The 20034-nt window shown below is 46.6% G+C and overlaps 1 protein-coding gene across 1 annotated transcript in view; it reads right to left on the bottom strand.

Moving 5' to 3' along the window:
• STKLD1 (serine/threonine kinase like domain containing 1) overlaps positions 1–20034 on the bottom strand; it is a 595840-nt gene that overhangs the window by 396506 nt on the left and 179300 nt on the right. Inside the window, exon 7 of the mRNA XM_069609351.1 lies at positions 9322–9437. Within this exon, the coding sequence (XP_069465452.1) occupies positions 9322–9437 (116 nt within the window). The remainder of the gene's footprint in view (positions 1–9321; positions 9438–20034) is intronic.

Here is a 20034-nt window from a genome sequence, read left to right as displayed (position 1 = left end):
CCAACTCCTTCTCATGGGTTCAGTGACTCCTGTTATGTCACTGGGGTGAAGATAAATTCCTAGAGTATACTGTACTCCTTCGTGAGGGTCACAGAGGCTTCTGCACGCCACTGCAGCAAGGACGCTCTCCTTGTAGGTTTAGTTCACACTTCTTAGGGTCTCTGACCCTTCTCTGGTAGTCAGTGGTCTTAAGGACGCCACTAGGGCAAAGGGCAACGACGTTTGCCTTGTATGTATGCTTTAGGCTTCTTAGGGTCCCTGACCTTTCTCTGGTGGTCAGTGGTTTTATGGACGCCACTGGGACCAGGAAGCATTCCTCGGATGCCTCTCTTTCTGGTCCCTTAGGTCCCCACCAGGCCTCCTGTGCCTTGCTTTACCTTCACATGCGATCCAGCACTGCTATGGTTCTTACGGGGATGGGCTTTCTGCCCTACAGCTTCCAGGCACCTTTCCCTATGGCTGACAGACTCCAGAGCATTCCCGCAGATCTCCTGCCTTCGCAGTCTCAGTATCTTTGTCGGACCGGTCGGTCCACCTGGACAGGGTCATACCTCCGCTCTTCAGGTCGGGCAGAGGGGTCTGCTCCTGCAGGGTTCCCTTTTGACTCTTTTAGTGTCTCACCAGCATCTGATGCTCCGCCTGCTTCTCCTGGTAACAGGATTCAAATATCCCGGGTTCTTCATTCCTCCAAGATAACATTGAGTCCATTTTCAGTTTTCTTTATATAGGGCTGGTCCCCCCTCTGCCTATCATCAAAATTTGCAGTGTATGATCATGGGACGCTCTTCATGACTCTGGAGAGCCACCTTGTGGCAGTACTTGATGGTGTAACCTTCATGCCTCTGCTGTTCTTCCTCGTCCTGGTCCTTCCTACCGGGTTAGTTTCTTCACTATCACAATAATACATGGGTTTGTTCTCTAAGGAAGAGTTTGATGGGGGATGTAGGACTAGGGAATGTATTGGGGCTAATGTGATTTCTAGACTGCACCCTCGGTGGTCGTCATTGTCCCCAAGAAAGGAGTTCCGCCCCATGAGGTACTCCCACATTAAACTGCCCCTAGGGGGACTATTGGGTAGCAGCCTCACCTCCCTACCCTCATGGGAAGGTGCTCCCACCTGGGGAGAAGTGAGGATACATAGTGAATAGTCACAGTACACACAGCGATTTTTGGGCTCCTGGGGACCCTGATCATCATGTTTTTGGTCGGCGAGCTCTCCGAGGTGTTAATGTTCAGGATGCATACAGGACTTTTCTCAGCAAGCCACATGGGGAAATTTCGAATTGCTCCCGACATCTGCTCAGTTTAATCGAGCAGATCACTCTACAAAATTAAAAAGGATCCTGATGCCCAAGTGGGTGCTGCAGTGGGACGCTGGAGTTCCTCTGATGATAACCTGACTGTTTGTTCTGAATGTCAGATTCCCTTAAAAAGGGGGGCATGTTCTTTTCTTGTCCTGAGCGGGACTGTCTTAAAAGGACCATACTAGTTGAGATTTGGGGCACAGCAATGAGACTGATTGCTACTGGGATACATGGGCAATTATGCAGTACAGTCTGATTGGGCCAGTGTTGTATCTACGTGTCCTATTACTCTCGTCTGCCCAAAGCAGAGGGTGATCAGGGGATCTCCATATAACCATTAGGGAACTGGCCTCTTAGCTGCCCTTTATCAGGCCCCATTACAAGGCAGGGAACATATCCATAACGCATATTCAAATAAAACACCACTGACTATAAAAGCTTGAATTGTGAAACTAAAAAGTATACAAGGACAGAAGGTATGCATGAAATGATACTCCGATAGGCCATGTTGGGTCTATTCTGCTCCTACGTACTGCAAGCAGTGATGGGGCAAAGAGAAAAAGCTTGCATAGCCCTAACACGCTGGGCACCAGTCCCAGCCTTCTCAACTGGTCGTCTATCAGTTTGTTTGCCATTACTGACTTGATCCTGCTTCATGCTGCTCTATGCCCTTGGAGACTACTCTGCTCTGCTGCAATTCGTGACCGTGATGTTGTCATTTTTATATTTTAATTTATCTGCAATACTCAGTGACGGTTTCTTACACACTAACCCTTTTTTGCTTCTTTGCTTATAAAAGCTGCATATGTACTCTGTTGCTGCAAAAAGCTTTCTCCCACACTTCAATACATATGATCCGAGTTACCTACAAACACTGAGCAGCAGCACTGCAATTTTAAACTAACTCTACAATGCTCCCTGCAATTTTCTTCAGTATTCTCTCTCCCAGTCTGGATCCTACTAAGGGTGTGGTCCGTTCTATCCATCTTTTCATCTGAATGTCTTGTCCAATTTGATCTTCTTTTTCGTGTAGCCAATTTTCAGAGACTTCTTCTATTGTACTGCAGCTCCTCCTTGGTCTGGATATCTAATGTTAAACAAAGGAGGTGCCCAGACGTCAGTCACAAGCCTGCTGGGCCTAGAGACCCAAGCTACTCCTCAATGATGATGCCCAACAAGGCTGAAACAGGTCTGGGGGTGCTTGTGGTCTCGTGCAGACGGGATGTAAACTAGCAGTTAGGGCTGGACTGCCCCTTTTGGGGTGGGACCAAGCATGATTTGCATATGGGCTTTTCCCTTCTGTCATGGCAGGCTGAAATACGATGGTCTGGGGAGGGAGGGTGGCTATGATTTATTCAAAAGTTCCAGCCATCAACTTTTGGTTTTGCTTTAGTCACCCCAAGTGGGAAGGGTATGCCCAGATTTGGGTCCCTGTGACTGCTGGGCCTAGAGACCCAAGCTTCTCCTCACTGATTACGCCAAACAAGGCCGAAACATGTCTGGTTTGTGAACTAGCAGTTCGGGCTGGACTGCTCTTTTGGGGTGGGACCAAGCCTGATTTGCATATGGTCTTTGCCCTTCTGTTATGGCTTGGCACACTGAAAAAATGATGGTCTGGAGGGTTGCCCAGAGCTGTGCCTGTGGTTATGATTTATTCAAAACCTTCCAGCCATCAACTTTTGGTTTTGGATATGCATATCACCTGGGTACTCCAGGGCCAGTAGGCAACAGGCGTCTGAGGGGAAAAAGGTGGTTAGTAGTCAGGGGATATAGAGAGGCTGCTGCAGAAAAAGTCATACTTTTAAAATGTGATTTTAAATACTACACTAATATCAACAAATGGTGTTTTATGGTATTTTACAGTACAACACGTACATGAGTGCAGCGGTATACTTATATAAACAATATGATCCAAGCTTAATTGCCTAAAGACACCAGCAGTTTAGCATCGGTGAAAGGTGAGTAGTTGGGCCTACGGGCACAGACCACCTCAAGAAGTCCCTCTATGTCCCCCTAAGCCAGCCAAGGTGCAGCGATGCGACCTGAAAAAAAGAGGTCAGTGGAAGCTATTACATTGTGCGAGAATAGTGAAGGACACCATATCTTCGACCCTTGGGCAGAGGGTCCCATAAATCTTAGCAGGGACCAGGTGGTATTGAGGACCGACTGTATGCTCTTGGAACATAAGAAAGCATGTTCTCTTGCTTACAACTGAGAAAGGATATAACCAGAAAGATCTCTGCTCCCCTGGATAGGAGAGTTTTGTTTACAATGGTTTTACATTGGTTGAAACCACATGGTCAGAGCCATGAGATTTCAACCAAATAAAGGTGCTTCTGTTGATAAACTGAAAACCCAGTTCCGGTCTCAGCTTTCCACTGACATGGACAGAAGATATGGCTATAAGAGAAAGCAGCTTTTGTGTAGAGGAATGAAAGTTGTCGAGCTGGGAGTTTTGCATCATTTTAATTTCAAGCAGAAATTGCACCAGGATTATATGTATAGTTACTTTATAATGTAATATAGTGTGTGGTTTATTACTGAATGCAGTGTTACTGTTGGAGTGTGCGGCAGTCACTCTGTTCTTTGCTGCTCACCAAGGCTTTTTATAAGGGCTCTTATAATTCATATTTTACGATGTACCTTTCCTTTCTTTTGGCTCTCAATCCTGAACTAGATTTGTAGGGTGTCTTAAAGATTGTTTTAGAGAACAACGAGGTAAAGAAATGATATGGGGAAGATATGTGGGAAGGAGATGTAGAACACAACCCACAGTATAAAAGACTATTACTGCAAAACCCAGAGAAAAACATTTGCATATCACCTGTGTTATGTATTTACTTTATTTTTCATTTATTTGTTTCTATAGCGCTGAAAGCGCGGGCATCTGGGCGCTCACATTGACACGAGAGGAACAAACAAAATGACAGGACAGGCGCATCCAAGCCCTATTGTTTTAGAGCATAAACAGGTCAGATGCAGGAAATAATGACAACGCTTTGATTCTTACGAGGCACCAAGAAATCAAATTGGGAAGACAAATAAAAGGAAAGGTGTGTCATGTGTCGTGAAACACATATATAGAGAGTACCCACGTATTCAATCTGTATTGGGGGTCTGTGGTGTTGTGACGCAGTCTTCCCTCCATTTTTGGTTGCATGTTTACAGGGGTCCTGAACCCTTTGTCTCTCAGTCTTAGTCCAAGATGTGTGGGTTTAGCGCACCCTTCTCCTACTCAATTGTTTGTTGTGTGTTGTTGGGTGCCTTGTAACGGTCCACCTTCGTGCTGAATCTCCTGGACACGCCTCCTGGTCTCAACAAGCTTTTGGTATAATAGCAGTTTCTCCACGAATCATATCTAGAGTCACACCCCTTCCCCTCCTCCTTCCTCCTGAAAGTCCTAACTCTGCGGCTTGTTAGGAGTTCCTTTGCCCACTTGGGATCCTGTCCTCTCCCCCTCTTCGCACAATTCTACATCTCTTCTGACCTCCCTGCCCAGAGCGTGTTCCATTTGCGGCTTCTAGTAAGGTCCCATAGAGCTGGCAGAAATCCTTCATGGCGGAACATACTAGCCAGTGCCTATACCAGAGACCAGGAGAGGTTTTTAGAAATTCCAAGATGGCCGGCAGGCTTCTTATAACTGCAGTCTAGCAGCCGCTGCTGACCCACCCAGGCTGAGTTCTACGACTCGCAGGTTCTTTTTACCAAACCTGCATAACACAGTTCACTTACCCCCCGATAGAGGCAGGAATGCAGGACCAGGGTGTGCCACATCAAGGCTAAAAGCCATCTTCTGGCCCAGAGCCAGCTACCAAACTCAATCCGTTCTACCATGGCAGAGTCTCATTACCAAGGCTGGGAGGTGGGGTTACAACCAATAACAGGTCAAGAGCTCAGTCTGAGATTGGAAGCAGTAGGAGTAGAACCTGGAGACAGGACCTGGTTGGAGCAGGCTGGAAGAGGGAATAGGAGGAGCTGGAAGGGCAGCAAAGTCCAGGAAGTGGGGTCCAGATGCTGGGCTACACTGGTGCCTCAGAGCTGAGGGAGAGACCCAGGAGACCAAACTGAGGAGCCAAAGGCACTGGGACTTGTGCTAAGGTGGGTGAAGTGGTGGCCAACGATAGGAAATATGACCCGAATGAGGATAGTGCCCTTAAAGGTGAAGAGGATGCAAGACATAGTTGTAATTTGGAGGAGATGTATTGGGGCAGGAGATCGAGCTCTGAGGTTTGAAAAAGATGTGAGGAAGCATAGTGAGCCCCAGAAGATTAATTAGGTCAGGGGTGAATGAGGTGTAAAAGACAGTTGTGAGTTGGAGATGGGCAATGATAAGACAGGTGGTACCCAGAGGGTCGAAAAAGGGTGGGAGAGAGTGCAAAGACCTGGAGAACATTGTTTACAAAGAAGGTGCCCAAAGGGGTGAAGAAGCTGGGAGAGATAGTGTGTATTTAGAAATATAGCAATGGGAAAAGGAAGAGAGTAGAGTGGAAGGACGTATACAACGAGTAGTGGTTATAACAGAACCAACTGGAGAAAAGTGATGAGCTTATCAGGTGCTGATTAAGGAAGCAGATGAGTGGAGAGCAGGATAACAATGAGGAGAACACGAGAATTTGAGACAGGGGTTAAGATAAGAGATACAGAAGTGGCAAGCCAGGATACGGTTACATGAGGAACGAGGCTACTTCTGGCTGTGGGAACGTGAGGTTCAGAGGAAAGCGGTATGTGCTGGTGAGGAGGTAGCAAGAAGAAAAGGAAACGTAGGTGGGGAATTAGAATAGTTGGCCCCCTTCCTGTCCTACCATGCGGTCCTAGTCCACATTCCGGACTTTGGGACCTAACATGCCTGCTCCCAAAGCCCCTCATTCCCTGCACCTCAGATTGAGAGCCTCCCATGGAGCTAGAGCGCCCGAGGTACAGAAACCAGATATCCCAGATGAGAACGAGAGACCAGCAACCAGTGAGAACAGGTCAGGGAAGAAAGAGAAAGAGAGGGGAGACATCCCGGTGAAAACCAGTACTTCCGAGCCCTATCCTTGTACTCCTTGTCCCAGATACTGAGAAACCAGAAACTTTACGTAAAGCCGCCGTTATTTATAACAAACTCTTGACCTATTCTACAGATGCAGGTAAGCCAATCTGAACTTTTAGTTGCCCTACAATTTTGGTGGGAAACCATCAGACCTGGCCAGACACTTTTCAGCTGCATTACATACCATCCACATTTATTATTTTACCCACAGGCTGTTCTAGTTCCCTAATACAACCACAGTGAACATGAACTTACATTTTATGTGTCTAGTGACACCCGCTGTATCATTGCAGTGGCGTCATACCATGAACTAATTCAATATCAAATCATGGAAAACCACATTGCGCTTATGAGCCATAGAATGAAACCAATCTGATTCTCCATGCGAGTCCAGGGCATCAATGCTTTCCTATGGAACGGAGGAAGTATACATACATCCGAATGGCAGTCAAAGGTGACAGAGCTTCCTAGGTATTCCACACACACATTATGGCAGACTAGAGAGATCATGCTGACATCCTGCTTGAACATCCTGAAGCTTGAGGTTAATTTCTTTTCAGTGTCCACCTGGATAATTCGAGTTACTGTCTGTATCTCGCCACGGGGGTGAAATCCCCTTCTTAAAGATATGCATTGGTTCTGAGTGTATATTTGATTGCAGGCACTGTTTATTGTCCACTGAACATCAGAGAGGAATTTGTTACTTGTCTGATACACAGTATAGGCATACAAAAAGAATGGGTTATTAGTAGAGGGTGGCAAACTGCCCAAAATTAAATCGCTGTACATTTTGGTGCGCATGAAAGTCAGACTACAGTGCGAAAAGTCTAAGTTTTATTTTTTTGATCACAAGAATTTCAAAGGCTAGGATGGGCATCTTGCCGTCCCCTCAGTATAGGTCAAACATTGAGTGGTGTTGTCTGTGCAGACCACGATGACCCAGCATAGATGGGAGAAAGGCACACAGCTAGAAGGATGACCTTTATTATTAGAGAAGTCGCGTCGTTTTCGTATCCCAGAGATTGTGTGACCTCCCACTGGTCCAGGGGTCCCTCTCAGACCATAAAGGGTGAATCTGTAGAGAGGGTCCTGGTAGGAGGAGTGGCAGAGAACAGCACCTCCACCCTGAGGTTGCCTACGTCCAGCCATGAATGGAGATCCGGATGCATGGTGGACGGAACTGGAGTCAGTTCCTTCTGGGGTGGCATGTCCTGTGGCCAGAGCGAGGCCATGTGCAACCCATGTGCAGCCTGGGATGTGGATCCACTACCATACACTGCACCATTAGACCCAGCATAGATTAAAATGTCACTGCACATACTCCTTAACAGCGCCTTGCAAATTGAGCAGATGCTCATATTCTTTTGATAGGGCCTACTGCTCAGTGACAATCTTGAACCTCTACGTAGGTGCGAACTACTCTGAAGAGGTTGAGGATAATTCTCCAACCCACCTTATCCTATTGGGAGGGGAAAGAAATGGCAAAAGTAATGCTGCCACAGATGTTGTAAAAGGACACCATCCACGTTGGCCGGTACCACTAAGGTACCACTAAGAACTAAGGCAGGTACCACTAAGAACCCAAAACAGAAGCGCACAAATGTTTTCACTGGTGTGAAAAACCTGAAGGTGTCTCACTTTCGAGTCCCCGGGGATCTCTCATCCAGGTCGCCAAGACACGGTCATCGCTTTTGCACCCAGTTCCTGGGGGTGGACCGGTGCGGGACGATCACCTGGATGGGGGCCCTTGGGAAGTGGGAGTGGGACACAGACGGTTGAGAAGTGGTATCCCCCTTCTTTGCACACGCACACCTTTTCCCCATCCTCTTCCGTAGGACATTCAAAAACACTGCCCCCTCCTTTTCTTACACGAACACGTTCGCACAACATGAAAGACACGGACTAACACCAGAGACGTTTACCTGATGTGTCCCAATACCAGGGTCAGGCAAAGTCAGGTAATTGACCAAAATCACACACAACTGACAGCCCTTTCCTTTCCCCACAGGGATAAAAGGTGGAGCAAAAGAGCACAGTTCGAGCAAGACAAACCGCACGAGACAGCTATTCAGGCCCGGCAGTTCAAGAGGAGGAGAAAGGTGGTGAATATCGAGAGGCCAACAAGGAGAGACACAACCTTGTCCTTTTCGACGCAATCTCGTGAAACCATGGATAACCATACCTCTGGTTACCATCTTTACCATCTTTAAAAATGTCCCCTACTCTTTTTCTAAAGTTCATTTTTCTATGAGTCTATTCATTTACACCCTCACTTGTGGCAAGGAGGCACAGGTTTGTTTTCACCAGCTTTCATTGCTAAGGTGAAAGAATAATACATGCTCCTGCCTACCTTCAGTTCAAGCCTTGGCCCTCTCAAGGTTGGACAGCAGTAATGCCTTGCTTTGTGGTCTTCCAGCTTCTTCTATGGCCCCATATAAATCAGTTTTGCACACAGCACATCTTGTGGTGGGTGCACATAAATTTGACCAGATCATCCTATTTTTGTTCCACCTCCACTAGTTACCATTGGATTTTCTGATATAGTGTGATAATGTTGGGCTGTCTGGATTTTAAGACTTGTATATATTTAGGTATGCAGAATGTCTTGATGGTGAAGTGAGCTTGGTGTGGTAGACAGTGTAGTTCCTTCCGAGTGGGGGAAATGTGGTTGAATGTATTCAGTCCTGCGATGAAGCAAGCTGATGTGTGCTGGACAGCTTTCAAAGGCGTCAGGGTGGGGTTGGGACACATGCTAGAAGGGCATTACAACCATCATTCAGTGTAGAGCTGGGGAAGCTCTGGGGAATCCACCTTATACCACCTCCAGAGGTCAGATTACATGCAGGTGGTTTGCCCTGGCCTTCCACTACAGGTGACACACAGGTAACCTTGACAATTTAATCTAATAAAAAACTTAAAAAAAATATACCTTTGGTTCACTCAACTTCTTGACAATTCGCCACAAGTGGCAATAAAACTACTTACCATCTTCTATCCGTATCTTTAGCTTCATTTCATCATTCATGAGGGTTTCCACGCAAAAGTCCCCAAGCACAAAACATGTTTCGTTCTGTAGCACGATGTTGCTGGGCTTTAGATTTCTACAATAGAGAAAGCAGTGATTATCAACAATGCCAAATGAATACAAATGAGGGCAACCGACTGAATTGGATAATCACTGATCAGCCTGGCTTCGTCTTCTGTCTGGCCCACTAAGCTTGAAATGGAAGTGTTTTGTGCGGGTGCCAAATGACCATGAATCACCTGTGCAATATCTGACCTGTAGAGGAGTAGTAGGTTTGCAGAAATCTAAAATCTGCAAATGCACTGGGGGATTATGACCACCTCATGGCTTAGCGCAGACGTTCCTATTGTATTGTTTTGTTTTTCGTTGTTTGCCTAAGCGCCCTGATGCCCACGGGCTATCGGCGCTATACAAAAAATAAATACATACATACATACATACATACATGCATGAATGGAGGGAATGTGTCCCTTCCCCCAAGGGGGAGCTCCTTCCTGTGAGGCTAGGTAGGTGAGCTTGCTCTGCAGTACCCTCCCTAGTGGCAGAGGCAAGTGGGACCTGTAAGGGAGGCACTGTATCAAACAGTAAAACAGACACAAGTGATCACAGTTCATGGGTGTTTCTTGAACTTCAACGAAGTATGAAAAACACCTACCTAATCCTAAATCTAAAGATGTGAGTAAGCTACGACCATCAAATAATAATAACACAGTCCTAATAGTGTCTTGTCAAAATAAAAGGGCCTATACTAATAAACCTATTACCAATCCTTACTTCTAAATACAAATAGTGTGGGAAACTGTTTTATGAAAAAGAGAAGTGTTCAAGAAATGATATGTCAAGATATTCAAGATGTTGGCTTCCCTTCCCCACGTTTTCAACACGGGGCAATGTGGCACACTTGACTTAGCACGCTCCCTAGCTTCTCTAGCACGAGGATGCAGTTCAAGACTTCAACATCAGAACCTTCTGTGCCAAGACTCTGTCATTCAAAGTCTCTTATTTCAGAGGGCCTGATGCAACACGACAAAACAGTACAGTTCCTTTCTTCTTAGGATTTTCACTTACACAACTTCCCGGGTGATTTTCTGTTCACCAGGGGTCCCCCCTCAGTCGGGCTCAGACCCACTTTAACACAAAACCTTCAATTGATTCATGTGCTTTTCCAAACTTTCTCTATTTCATCAAAATCGAAGACTTCCGACTGTGTAGAGGATTTTGCTTGACCCGTCGCAGGACCACTTCAATTCACATTTATTAGTTGTCTTTCAATTGGTCTCTCTCCGCCGGGCTCGGACAAAATGTACCTACTGTTATTACTTCTCAGCTGGATACCTTACAGAGACCTTCGATTGAGCACCCACGCGGTGCCGGAACACTCCATCAAAGGTATTGCAGCTTGTTTTAAAGTTCAATCACTCATCAGCAGTTTAACTTCACTCGCATCTCTTATTACATCCTTTTTAACAATGTTCGTTCCAATGCTGCTTGCAACCTTGGCTTCAGCACAGACCGGTCTTGTATCAGTCTCCACAACTCACCGGCTGTGTTGCTTTCAATGAAGCAGCTTTGTTCTTGGAGCCAAGGACAGTACCATGGTGGCTGGTGATTTTCCCTGCCTTGATTTCTGACGCAGGAGGACCCCAGGTATCTTCGACACACAATGCAGGATTCTTCAGCCTGGTTTTCTGGTCTTACGCTTTCTCTCGAGGATTCTGGAAAGTAACGGTTGCTTGTCGAAAATGTCAAAGGAATTTCCCTCCTTGCGATCCCCTTCGGTTTTGCCGCCTTTCCTCTCTTGCTCAGCTGCCGTCTCGAAACTGCTCCTTGTGTGCTTTGCCTCGCTCAGAATGTGCTCTCCGTTAGGCAGAATTGCATGCAGTAACCTCTGGGACCACCACATACAATTAGGACTACAGGTGTAAGCAAAACCAACCTTTGGTATAAGTCTGCACTACACAGTTTGAGGTAGCGAGCTGAGCGGCCAGGCTTATCTCAAGAGGGAATGTGAGAAGTAAAAGGATGTTACACAGAGGTCTTACAAACACAGTGGTTCAAGTAGACACTTACACTTAAGGTTTCTTGGTAAAACACTTATTAATTTATTACACAATCATTTAAAAAACACTCACTAGAGGAGGCAACTTAATATCATACACAAATATACTTCAATACCAAACCAATAAGTTTCTGAGTAAATTAGGCTCTCCTGAAATAGGATCAAAATGGCATTGCAGTCACTTTAAATAGATTGAAAGATACAAGTTAATAAAATAGATCACAAATACTTTTAGGCAGTGCAAATAGTTTCAATTCACTAGAGCACTCGATCCAGTTCAGTAGGCCTAGGCCAAAGTCAATGGGCTATTGTCTTGGATAGGAAAGAGCAGTTCTTGTAGTAAATGGTAAAGTCTTTGCCAAAGTTCTCAGAAGTAGTTTGTATGAAAAAGGATCATATGTTGGGTCACAAGCTGATTAGGCCTGCAAGTTGGGAAAGTTTCACGAACTTTCACAGCGAGAGGTAAGTTGCCTCAATCGGGTTGGCACAGTTCTTTAATATGAAGAAAAGATGCAGCTGAAGAACTTGGTTCCTGGCAGATCCTGCAGATCTTGCTGTTCCTGAGCCTCAGTCGTGGGGACAAGAGGGAGGTCATCGGGGGACTCCTGCACTGCACCGGGACTGGTCAAACAAGCTGGCAAAATGGAAGATCTTCGGTTCGAGTAGCTGTCTTCAAGCAGACAAGCTGGTGTCCTTCCCTGGTTAATCCTAACCAGCTCAGAGAAGGGTATCCAGGTGGCTTATGAGTTGATTGGTCTCACCAACTCAAAGGAAGAAGTCGTCCTTGTAGGGGCTTCTCTGTCGAGACGAACTTGGCAATTCGGACCTGCAGCAGGGCTTCACCGGGCAAACCAACGGTCCAGGAGTTGCAGCAGCCGACCTCTTCCAGCTTGTCTTCGGTTATTTTGTTCCAGTGGTCGACTCTGCTTTCCAGTCCAAGAGACTCGCCTTTTAAACAGTTTTCTCCCTTTCATTCCAGCCTAGCTGTCACTCACTCAGCAGGGTGGCTATCCTTGCCGGATAGTCAGCCAACCAATCACGCCAGAGTGCATTTGGGTCTCCTAGGAGACTAAGCACAGGGAGTTTCTGGCACCTCCCTCACTTCCAGCCCACCCCAGACACTCAGACGCCAGAGGTGGTCTTCAGTCCTGAAGCATAGAAACAAAGGGACCAAACCTGGTTTGGCGCGCAGAGACAAACTCTAGAAGGACCTTTCCAAAAAGAAACAGCAAAAAAAGAAGACTAGGACCTGTTTAAACAAAGTTGCTTAAGGCGCCATCTTGAGAAACATGGCTCCCGCGATTTTTAGCTACCGGTGTTCGCGGTCGGGAAAAATCATGGTAGTTTGTTGTAAAACCACTGCCACCAGCCATTTCTATAGGAAAGGGTAGCATTTGATTGTTACGTGACTTTCTAGATGCAAGGGATACTAGGTAACCCCTCCAGCACTCTATAGAAGATAGTGTGTGCTGGGTCTAGGAATTTAAAAAGACTAGTAAAGACAATTTAACTTTACATTCTCTGGGAAACAGGAGTTCATCCCAGAGAAGGTATTTAAACCTTTTGGAAGTCTAAAAGACATCCCTGTGTCACTGCACTGAGGGTGATGTGTAACACACATAAAGATGATGCCTATGGAGTTATCTTAAAACACCATAATCAAAGAACACAAGAGTAAAACACACAGAATTAAAAAGTTCAAAATCCCAAAGGTCAGCAAAAGAGCTGGGGGTCTCTAAGGTAGAGAGGAATTGCCACATTTATGAGAATTCTCCCTAACACTCTCATGCTCCACCTTTTATCCGTGTGAGAAAGTGTAATGGAAGTCAGGTGTGAGTGATTGTCGATAATTGCCTGACCTTGCCCGACCATAGTATTGGGACCTGTCAGGTACACAGCTCGGGTGTAAGTCTGTTTTCACTTAGAGCAGGCTGTCAGTGGGAAAGTATTCATGTTGTAAAAGGGGGTCGGGATATAGTTCCTAAATATCCTATCGGGTAGGATGGGGTAAAGGTGTTACAGGGAAGGGGATACCGCGTCTCACCATCCTGTGTCCCACTCCAACAAGACCCCTCCCCCAGGTGATCCTCCCGCACTGGTCCACCCCCGGAACTGGATACAAAAGCGATGGCCGTGTCCTGGCCACCTGGATGACAGATCCCTGGGAACTAGTGGGTGACACCTTCTGGTTTCTCACAGACCTCACTGGGAGAGACTCCCTCTTTGGGGACAATGACTCCCGTTCCCATGGGGAACTCCCTCAGGCTGGACATATCGTAGTCTAAATGGGACGCTCAAAAGAACAAGAAGATATAAAGTATCCAGACTGGGACGAAGAAGCACCTAACTGATGCTATTATCTTATGGGAGAGGAGTATACCCCTTTAAATAAAAGTGACCAATCTACTGAGACAAGGAGGTTAAGGATTCCTTCCTGAGAAGCCAGGGAGAAGCAGAGACAGATAAGTACGTACGTAGGCTTGGGGAACTCCCCTGCTACGTCATACCCGGGGAAGTCTTATGGCACTCCACGGGAATGGGGAGTTACCGTTCCGCCACATCTTGTGATATTACGGTGGCACCAGGGTGCCGCTGGGATATCAGGTGTCAGAAACAGTGTTACGGGGTTGGCGGCAACCCGCCAGTTGCACCGGCCGGTTACCGGCGACCTTGTATTGAGGCCCAGAGTCTATTTAAAAATTAAATGGAATCATAGCAATCCTAGAAAAGGAATCATTAAAAAGCTAACAAAGGGTAAAGAAAAGCAATGGGATGTAATAACCCGGGAAAAGTGAAAATAACTTATAATGTTATACAAGAAAAGTATAAAGAGAAGGAGAGAAACAAGTGTGAACCCAAGTCTGAGAAAGATAGACAATTGAAAAATACAACAAGAGAAGTATCCCAACTGAAGGGGACATCTCTGTCTGGGAAGGATAACCTACCAGAACAAGAACATTTTACCAAGATATTCTAACAGTACCAACAACAAGAGTTATAGAACTTATGTGAAAGTCCCAAAAGAGATCCACAAAGAGAGGAAGATTTGATAATGCAGTTCATGAACTAAAGAGATTGATTCTTAAAGTGACAAGAGACTATTTGCGAATCAATTACTAACCAGGAATACATATAGTGGTACCAGGAGTACCATCAGGAGAAGGGAGTCATTCTCCTAATTTAAGTTAGTTTGCATCAGTGGTAGGGTCAGATAGGGTAGTGAGCTCTCTAGCGGCTGATTTAGAGAGCAAGATCGAAGAACGTGTCAGGTCTCCTTTGTCCTCTCTGCTACTGCTTCAAAAGTCTTACTAAATGTCCTCAACTGCTCCACTTGCACCCTGTTCAACTGTTCCAAAAACACCTCTAGATCTCCCTCAGTACAGACCTCATGAAACCCAGCTGCCAGCATGCGGTAGATCTGCTTACCACTTCCTTTCTCCAGTATTCTGAGCTCCTGGTCACTACTCTGCACACTACTCCCCACCTGGAGTCACTGCCATATCATTTCTCTTCTTCCTCCCATCAACTCTCCAATGGAGACCTCCCCCCCTAGTTAAGACCTTCAGAATGGTCTTCAATTACCACATCAAACTTCCCTCCCATCTCCACTTACCCAATGGATCATGGCACTTGCAAAGAGGACATCAAGATCCCGTCATAACGTATAATGTAACATCTGTTAGAGACTTGTACTGCCCACTTATGGTTCTTTGTTCCATTGACAGCAGAGCTACAATTCTGATTAATGGATTCTCTGTGAAACATACCTTTTAGGGAAGCTCTCCACAGAAGGAAACACAAATAGGCATTGTATGATTCAATCATGGAATAAAAGGCTACCTGTCATTATCAGTCCTCAGGATGATGGTCCATGTACATGGAGCAGCAACATCAGGTTACAGGATAGCCACAATCTTTAAAGGAGCCAACATCTGCATGCCGGAGGTTGCAGGTTATTCATGCTGCATCAGCTAGTTTTGATTTTAAATGTGGATAGAGGAAAGATCACCCCTGCTCTTAGGACAGGAAATTGGCTGCTAGTGAAAGAAAGATTGAAAGGCAGCATCTTAAGATTGGCACGGAAGGGCTTGATTCGGTCGTGAAGTGTTTTTGCTCATCCACTACATTACATCTTGAAATGCAGTCTGTAAAAAAATATTATCTAATCGCCGACTTGGGCATGCTTTTCTAGTGACTGCAAAGGATCATTATTCCGCCTCCCACACATGTCAGAAAAGGCACAAGGTAGAATAAATGGTCTTTCTATGGCAGGGTGTTAAGGCCAATTGTATACCTAGAAATGTTCTGTTCGGTTATTATGCCAAACAAATGTAAAAGTTAAGGATCCACGGTATTTATTGTTGTAGCTCGAACAGGTTGTAATAAACTATGCAAAGGGACTTCACAGTCTCAGGGATATAGCACCCAATATGCTCTGCATACAGGATAGCACCCCAGCACACTCTTCACCCTGGTATATAGTGCTCAGCTCGCTCTGCAGCTCTCACACTGTGCTTTCAGAGATGAAGTGCCCAAGTTGCTATCAACATGGGGTATCATGCCCAGCTCACTGCCTGTAGGGATATTGCTTCCAGCTTGCTATCGGAAAGGAAAGGAAAGGAAAAGTAGGAGCAAGTAATGCAGGCAGGAGTAAAGAGGTTGCCCAACATACAATGGCCTGAAAAGCGCAACCCTTTATCCATGGCGGACCTTACTTAGTAGATTGCTGAATTGTGTCTCGTTTGTGGGCAGATCCCCCACTGGCCTGAAAACACAGGGTGCCATGCCAACATCCGCAGTCTCCAACCCTGAGCACCAGGGGAACACAGACACCTGGATCCAAAACAGGAAAGTCAACTGCTGTCAGTGAGCAAAAGAATGGCTGCAATCACTGACGCAGCTGGCAGCTACAGCCCATGAAGCACGCAATGGAATGCCATAGCATCTCAGTCTCTCTGTCGCAGACTGTGCAGGCATGGCATGTGGCATCCTACCAGGTAGAAGGCAGAGCTGTAACTTTTGATATCTGGTAACCTGGGAGAGTGTAGGCAGATTCACAGGCCTAAAGACTTATGAGAGTGAGGCATTTGTACAGTTGTCTGTGGGGAGAAGAGAGCTGGCGAAGGCTAAGGAAGCAGGTGCTTGGTATGGAGTTGTACAGTTATACTGCTGTTAGATAGGATGATGAAAACCCACAGGGTCTTCTGTATTTGCACCTGTGTACAGATTCACACTCACTTGGCTTTGCCTTGTCAGCCTCTTCGCTTTATGTGAAGGGTTCACCCCCACTTGGCTTCTCCTGGCCAGCCTCTTGGCTTCTCCTGGCCAGCCTCTTGGCTTCTCCTGGCCAGCCTCTTGGCTTCTCCTGGCCAGCCTCTTGGCTTCTCCTGGTCAGCCTCTTGGCTTCTCCTGGCCAGCCTCTTGGCTTCTCCTGGCCAGCCTCTTGGCTTCTCCTGGCCAGCCTCTTGGCTTCTCCTGGCCAGCCTCTTGGCTTCTCCTGGCCAGCCTCTTGGCTTTGCCACAATGTCTCGCATACCCTTCACCAGTCTTTAGCCTTGCCGTACTGTATGCATGCATAAAGTTTATTTTATGGTGGTTTTATTTCTTCCCCACCTTTCTGTCATGCTCTTTTCGCAAACTTCCACACTTGCCCTCTGATTTCGTATGTTGCTTTTTAAATGGGACTCTCACATTTATCTTTCAGCCAATTGTCACTTTGCCCATAAGGTTTTCGTTCTGTTTGGTGTTCAATATTAGCAAAGATTTACTTCCCTGCTGTATTTCCATTCAACCCATAGCTTTGGGTTTTATTTCACTTTATACATTTCATTTACTTCATTCAGCAGTCGTCTCACTTCCATTTAGCCCCAAGGAGCGACCCGGCTTCGAGTGATGTTCACTTTCACTCACCCGTCCTCTGCGTTCTGCTCGGGCAGCAGCGTTGCTCCTCTTCTGCCCCACCTGCGGGTTGCTTGTGACCGCGAGCCCCGCTCGCACTTCATATGTTTCTGCGCACTCGCCGGCAGCCCTGCTTCCCTTCTGCAGACGCTGCCAACAACATGGTTTCCCCTGCTTTGCCCGCAGCTCCAGCTTGCGGCTTCCCGACCACGGAGGCTCCCAAACCCGTGGACTTCGAACGGCCCAACATGTTCCGGGCTTAACAGGTCTTCAGGATCTTCTGCCGGCGTCCTGGCTTTCTTGCCGGTTCCACCATGGTTGCCTCCTTTCAAACAGGATCCCCTGCTGGTCTCTCCCACACAGGCCCCCCTGCTTCTTCCTGCTGCTTTATTCCTCTCATTATATACACCTGCAACCACTTGACAGGTTGCAGGTGTGAGTTCTTAATTGGACTTGCCTGACTGTATTTAGAGGGACATGTCTGATCTTCACAGCACTCTGCAAGCGTCTTCCTGGAATGAGTTACTAGTGTTCACTACTCCTAGTCGCCTCTCCCTTGTTCAAGTACTGTCATCGGTGAATTGTGGAAAAATGAGGGTAGATGTTTTACAATAGCCCATAAAGGCCATGGGAAGGTTGGGCTGGTTTTCAATAGGGGAAGGGGGACACCATGCCTTGCCCGTCACCGCCTTACGTCGTCTCTTCTTCACCCTCTTCCTGGTGTTCTTATGCTGATAAGACCTCCTGGTGTTTTCATGGTCAGTGGGACAGGGGTAGCAATACCCCATAACCGTGTTAGAGAGCGAATCACGATAAAAGCTGAAAAAGAGATTATTAAAAATGGGATACAAATACCCTGAAAGGAGGGGAAAGTACCACACATGCTAAGAGGCACAGACTGTAAATCAGAAGGAGAATATTATGAAGATAAGACAAGTGCAGTTCATAAGAGAAAAGAAATACAAACCAAATTAACCCAGGCGAGGGGGAACATTAACTACCAAGAAAGCACATCACAGCTAAGAAAGTATATGTTATATAAATATAAAAGGCTCATCACTGATGAGCAAAAGATGAGAGAATACATGAAATGTGATTCCTGAAAGACAATCCCTAAGAAGGAGAGAAAACCCATGAAAGAGTTACAAGAACCTGTGAAGAAGGTGACAAGAGACTATTTAAAATTAACCTGTCATGATCTCTGCTTCCAAAAGGTCAGGGTTTTCCCAACTCCCTTGGAAGCAGATCCATAACCCAGGTTCCGAGTGCCAACCAGTCCCAATTGGGACCTTTTGGACCCAGTCCTGGCGCCAGTGGCACCAGGCTCATAAATATTCCCAGTCCCAGCGCTGGAAGTGCCGGGCTCATAATGCTTGGGTGGACTTACCTGCAGCAGACCATGCTGCTTACTTGCCTGCCAGTTGAGCCTCTGATCCTCTTCTGTTTGGAACTACTTTTCCTGTTGGGTGGGGGAGGAGCCACTCCCTAGATTCAGAACACTGGAACTCTTCTGGAAAGAAGGAACTCTTTTCTTACCTAGGCGTGGCTGTGGAAGGAGACACCTAAGCACTACAGGAGGCTATTTAAACCACACCCGATGGATGAATCTTGCTTTGCGTTATTCTGCATCCTCTGCAGCAGAACGCTCATCGTGTCTTCTGCATCTGATCCTGGGCCTAAGGAAAAAGGCTTACCATCCTGAATCCAGTCTTCAGCAACACCTATAAAGACAAGAAAGAACAGGTTAGCATTACTGTCTTCAGTGACAGCTCTTCACTTACCTGGTCCATCGGCTGTCACCAATGCCTCGCGCTGCATTCCGGCATCTGAAGGACAAAGGCTTACCTACTCTTCGTGCGCTCCGGAGGTCTTCACACTGCATTCCTGCATCTGAAAGACAAAGGCTTACCTACTCTTCGTGCGCTCCGGAGGTCTTCACACTGCATTCCGGCATCTGAAAGACAAAAGCTTACCAACTCTTCGCACGCTCCGGAGGCCTTCGGCGCTGCATCCTGCATCTGAAAGACAAAACAAGGTGCGTTTAAAGACATTGGGGAACTTTAATACTCACGTGCCATTACTCCTTTCCACATCTAACCCAGTGGGTATTCCGGCACCCTGCAGCCGCTCCGAACTTGTACCTGCAAAATAAAAAGACAGTTAGAGCGCATCGTGAAGCAGGCAACAAGTGCTTACTTACGTGCTTCCAGGCGCTTCTATTCATCACACGGGCTCCATCTTCAACTCACTTCAGCCCGTCATCCGCCATCGCCGGAACCCTGCAAAACAAGAAACATCATTACTAAAGACTTTAAAGACATTAGGATTACTCGAAACTTACCGTTCGTGCAGTAAACGACGGACAGCAGTCCTCTGAAGTCAAGAGGCCTGCTCCCCTTATCCAGTGAAGAAACTGGTTACAGCACCCTGCCCCGAGGCAGATGGAGAGCACGGCGTTCACTTACCTAAGGCGAGAGCGTTAACCTTTGGGCTTCTACAGGAGAAGAGAAAGGGAAGAAGAGAGAGACATTCAATAACCCAGTTCCTTAATCCCATATTTTCTATCTGCAGACATCTTACCCTTCGAGTCAGACATACAGTGCACAGAGGTCCAGCCCAAAGAGCCAGCCGTGTGTTACACATCACCTTTGAAGATACGGTATACGCCCAGTCAAGACCGGTGCCTCTACGGGAATCAGGTGAGCGTTACATAACC

The sequence above is a fragment of the Ambystoma mexicanum genome, chromosome 8 (assembly GCF_040938575.1).
Source record: "Ambystoma mexicanum isolate Mex_15411 chromosome 8, UKY_AmexF1_1, whole genome shotgun sequence".
Classification (NCBI taxonomy): Eukaryota; Metazoa; Chordata; class Amphibia; order Caudata; family Ambystomatidae; genus Ambystoma; species Ambystoma mexicanum.
The sequence above is the reverse complement of the archived record's forward strand: the minus strand, read 5'-3'. Positions and strand labels throughout refer to the sequence as shown.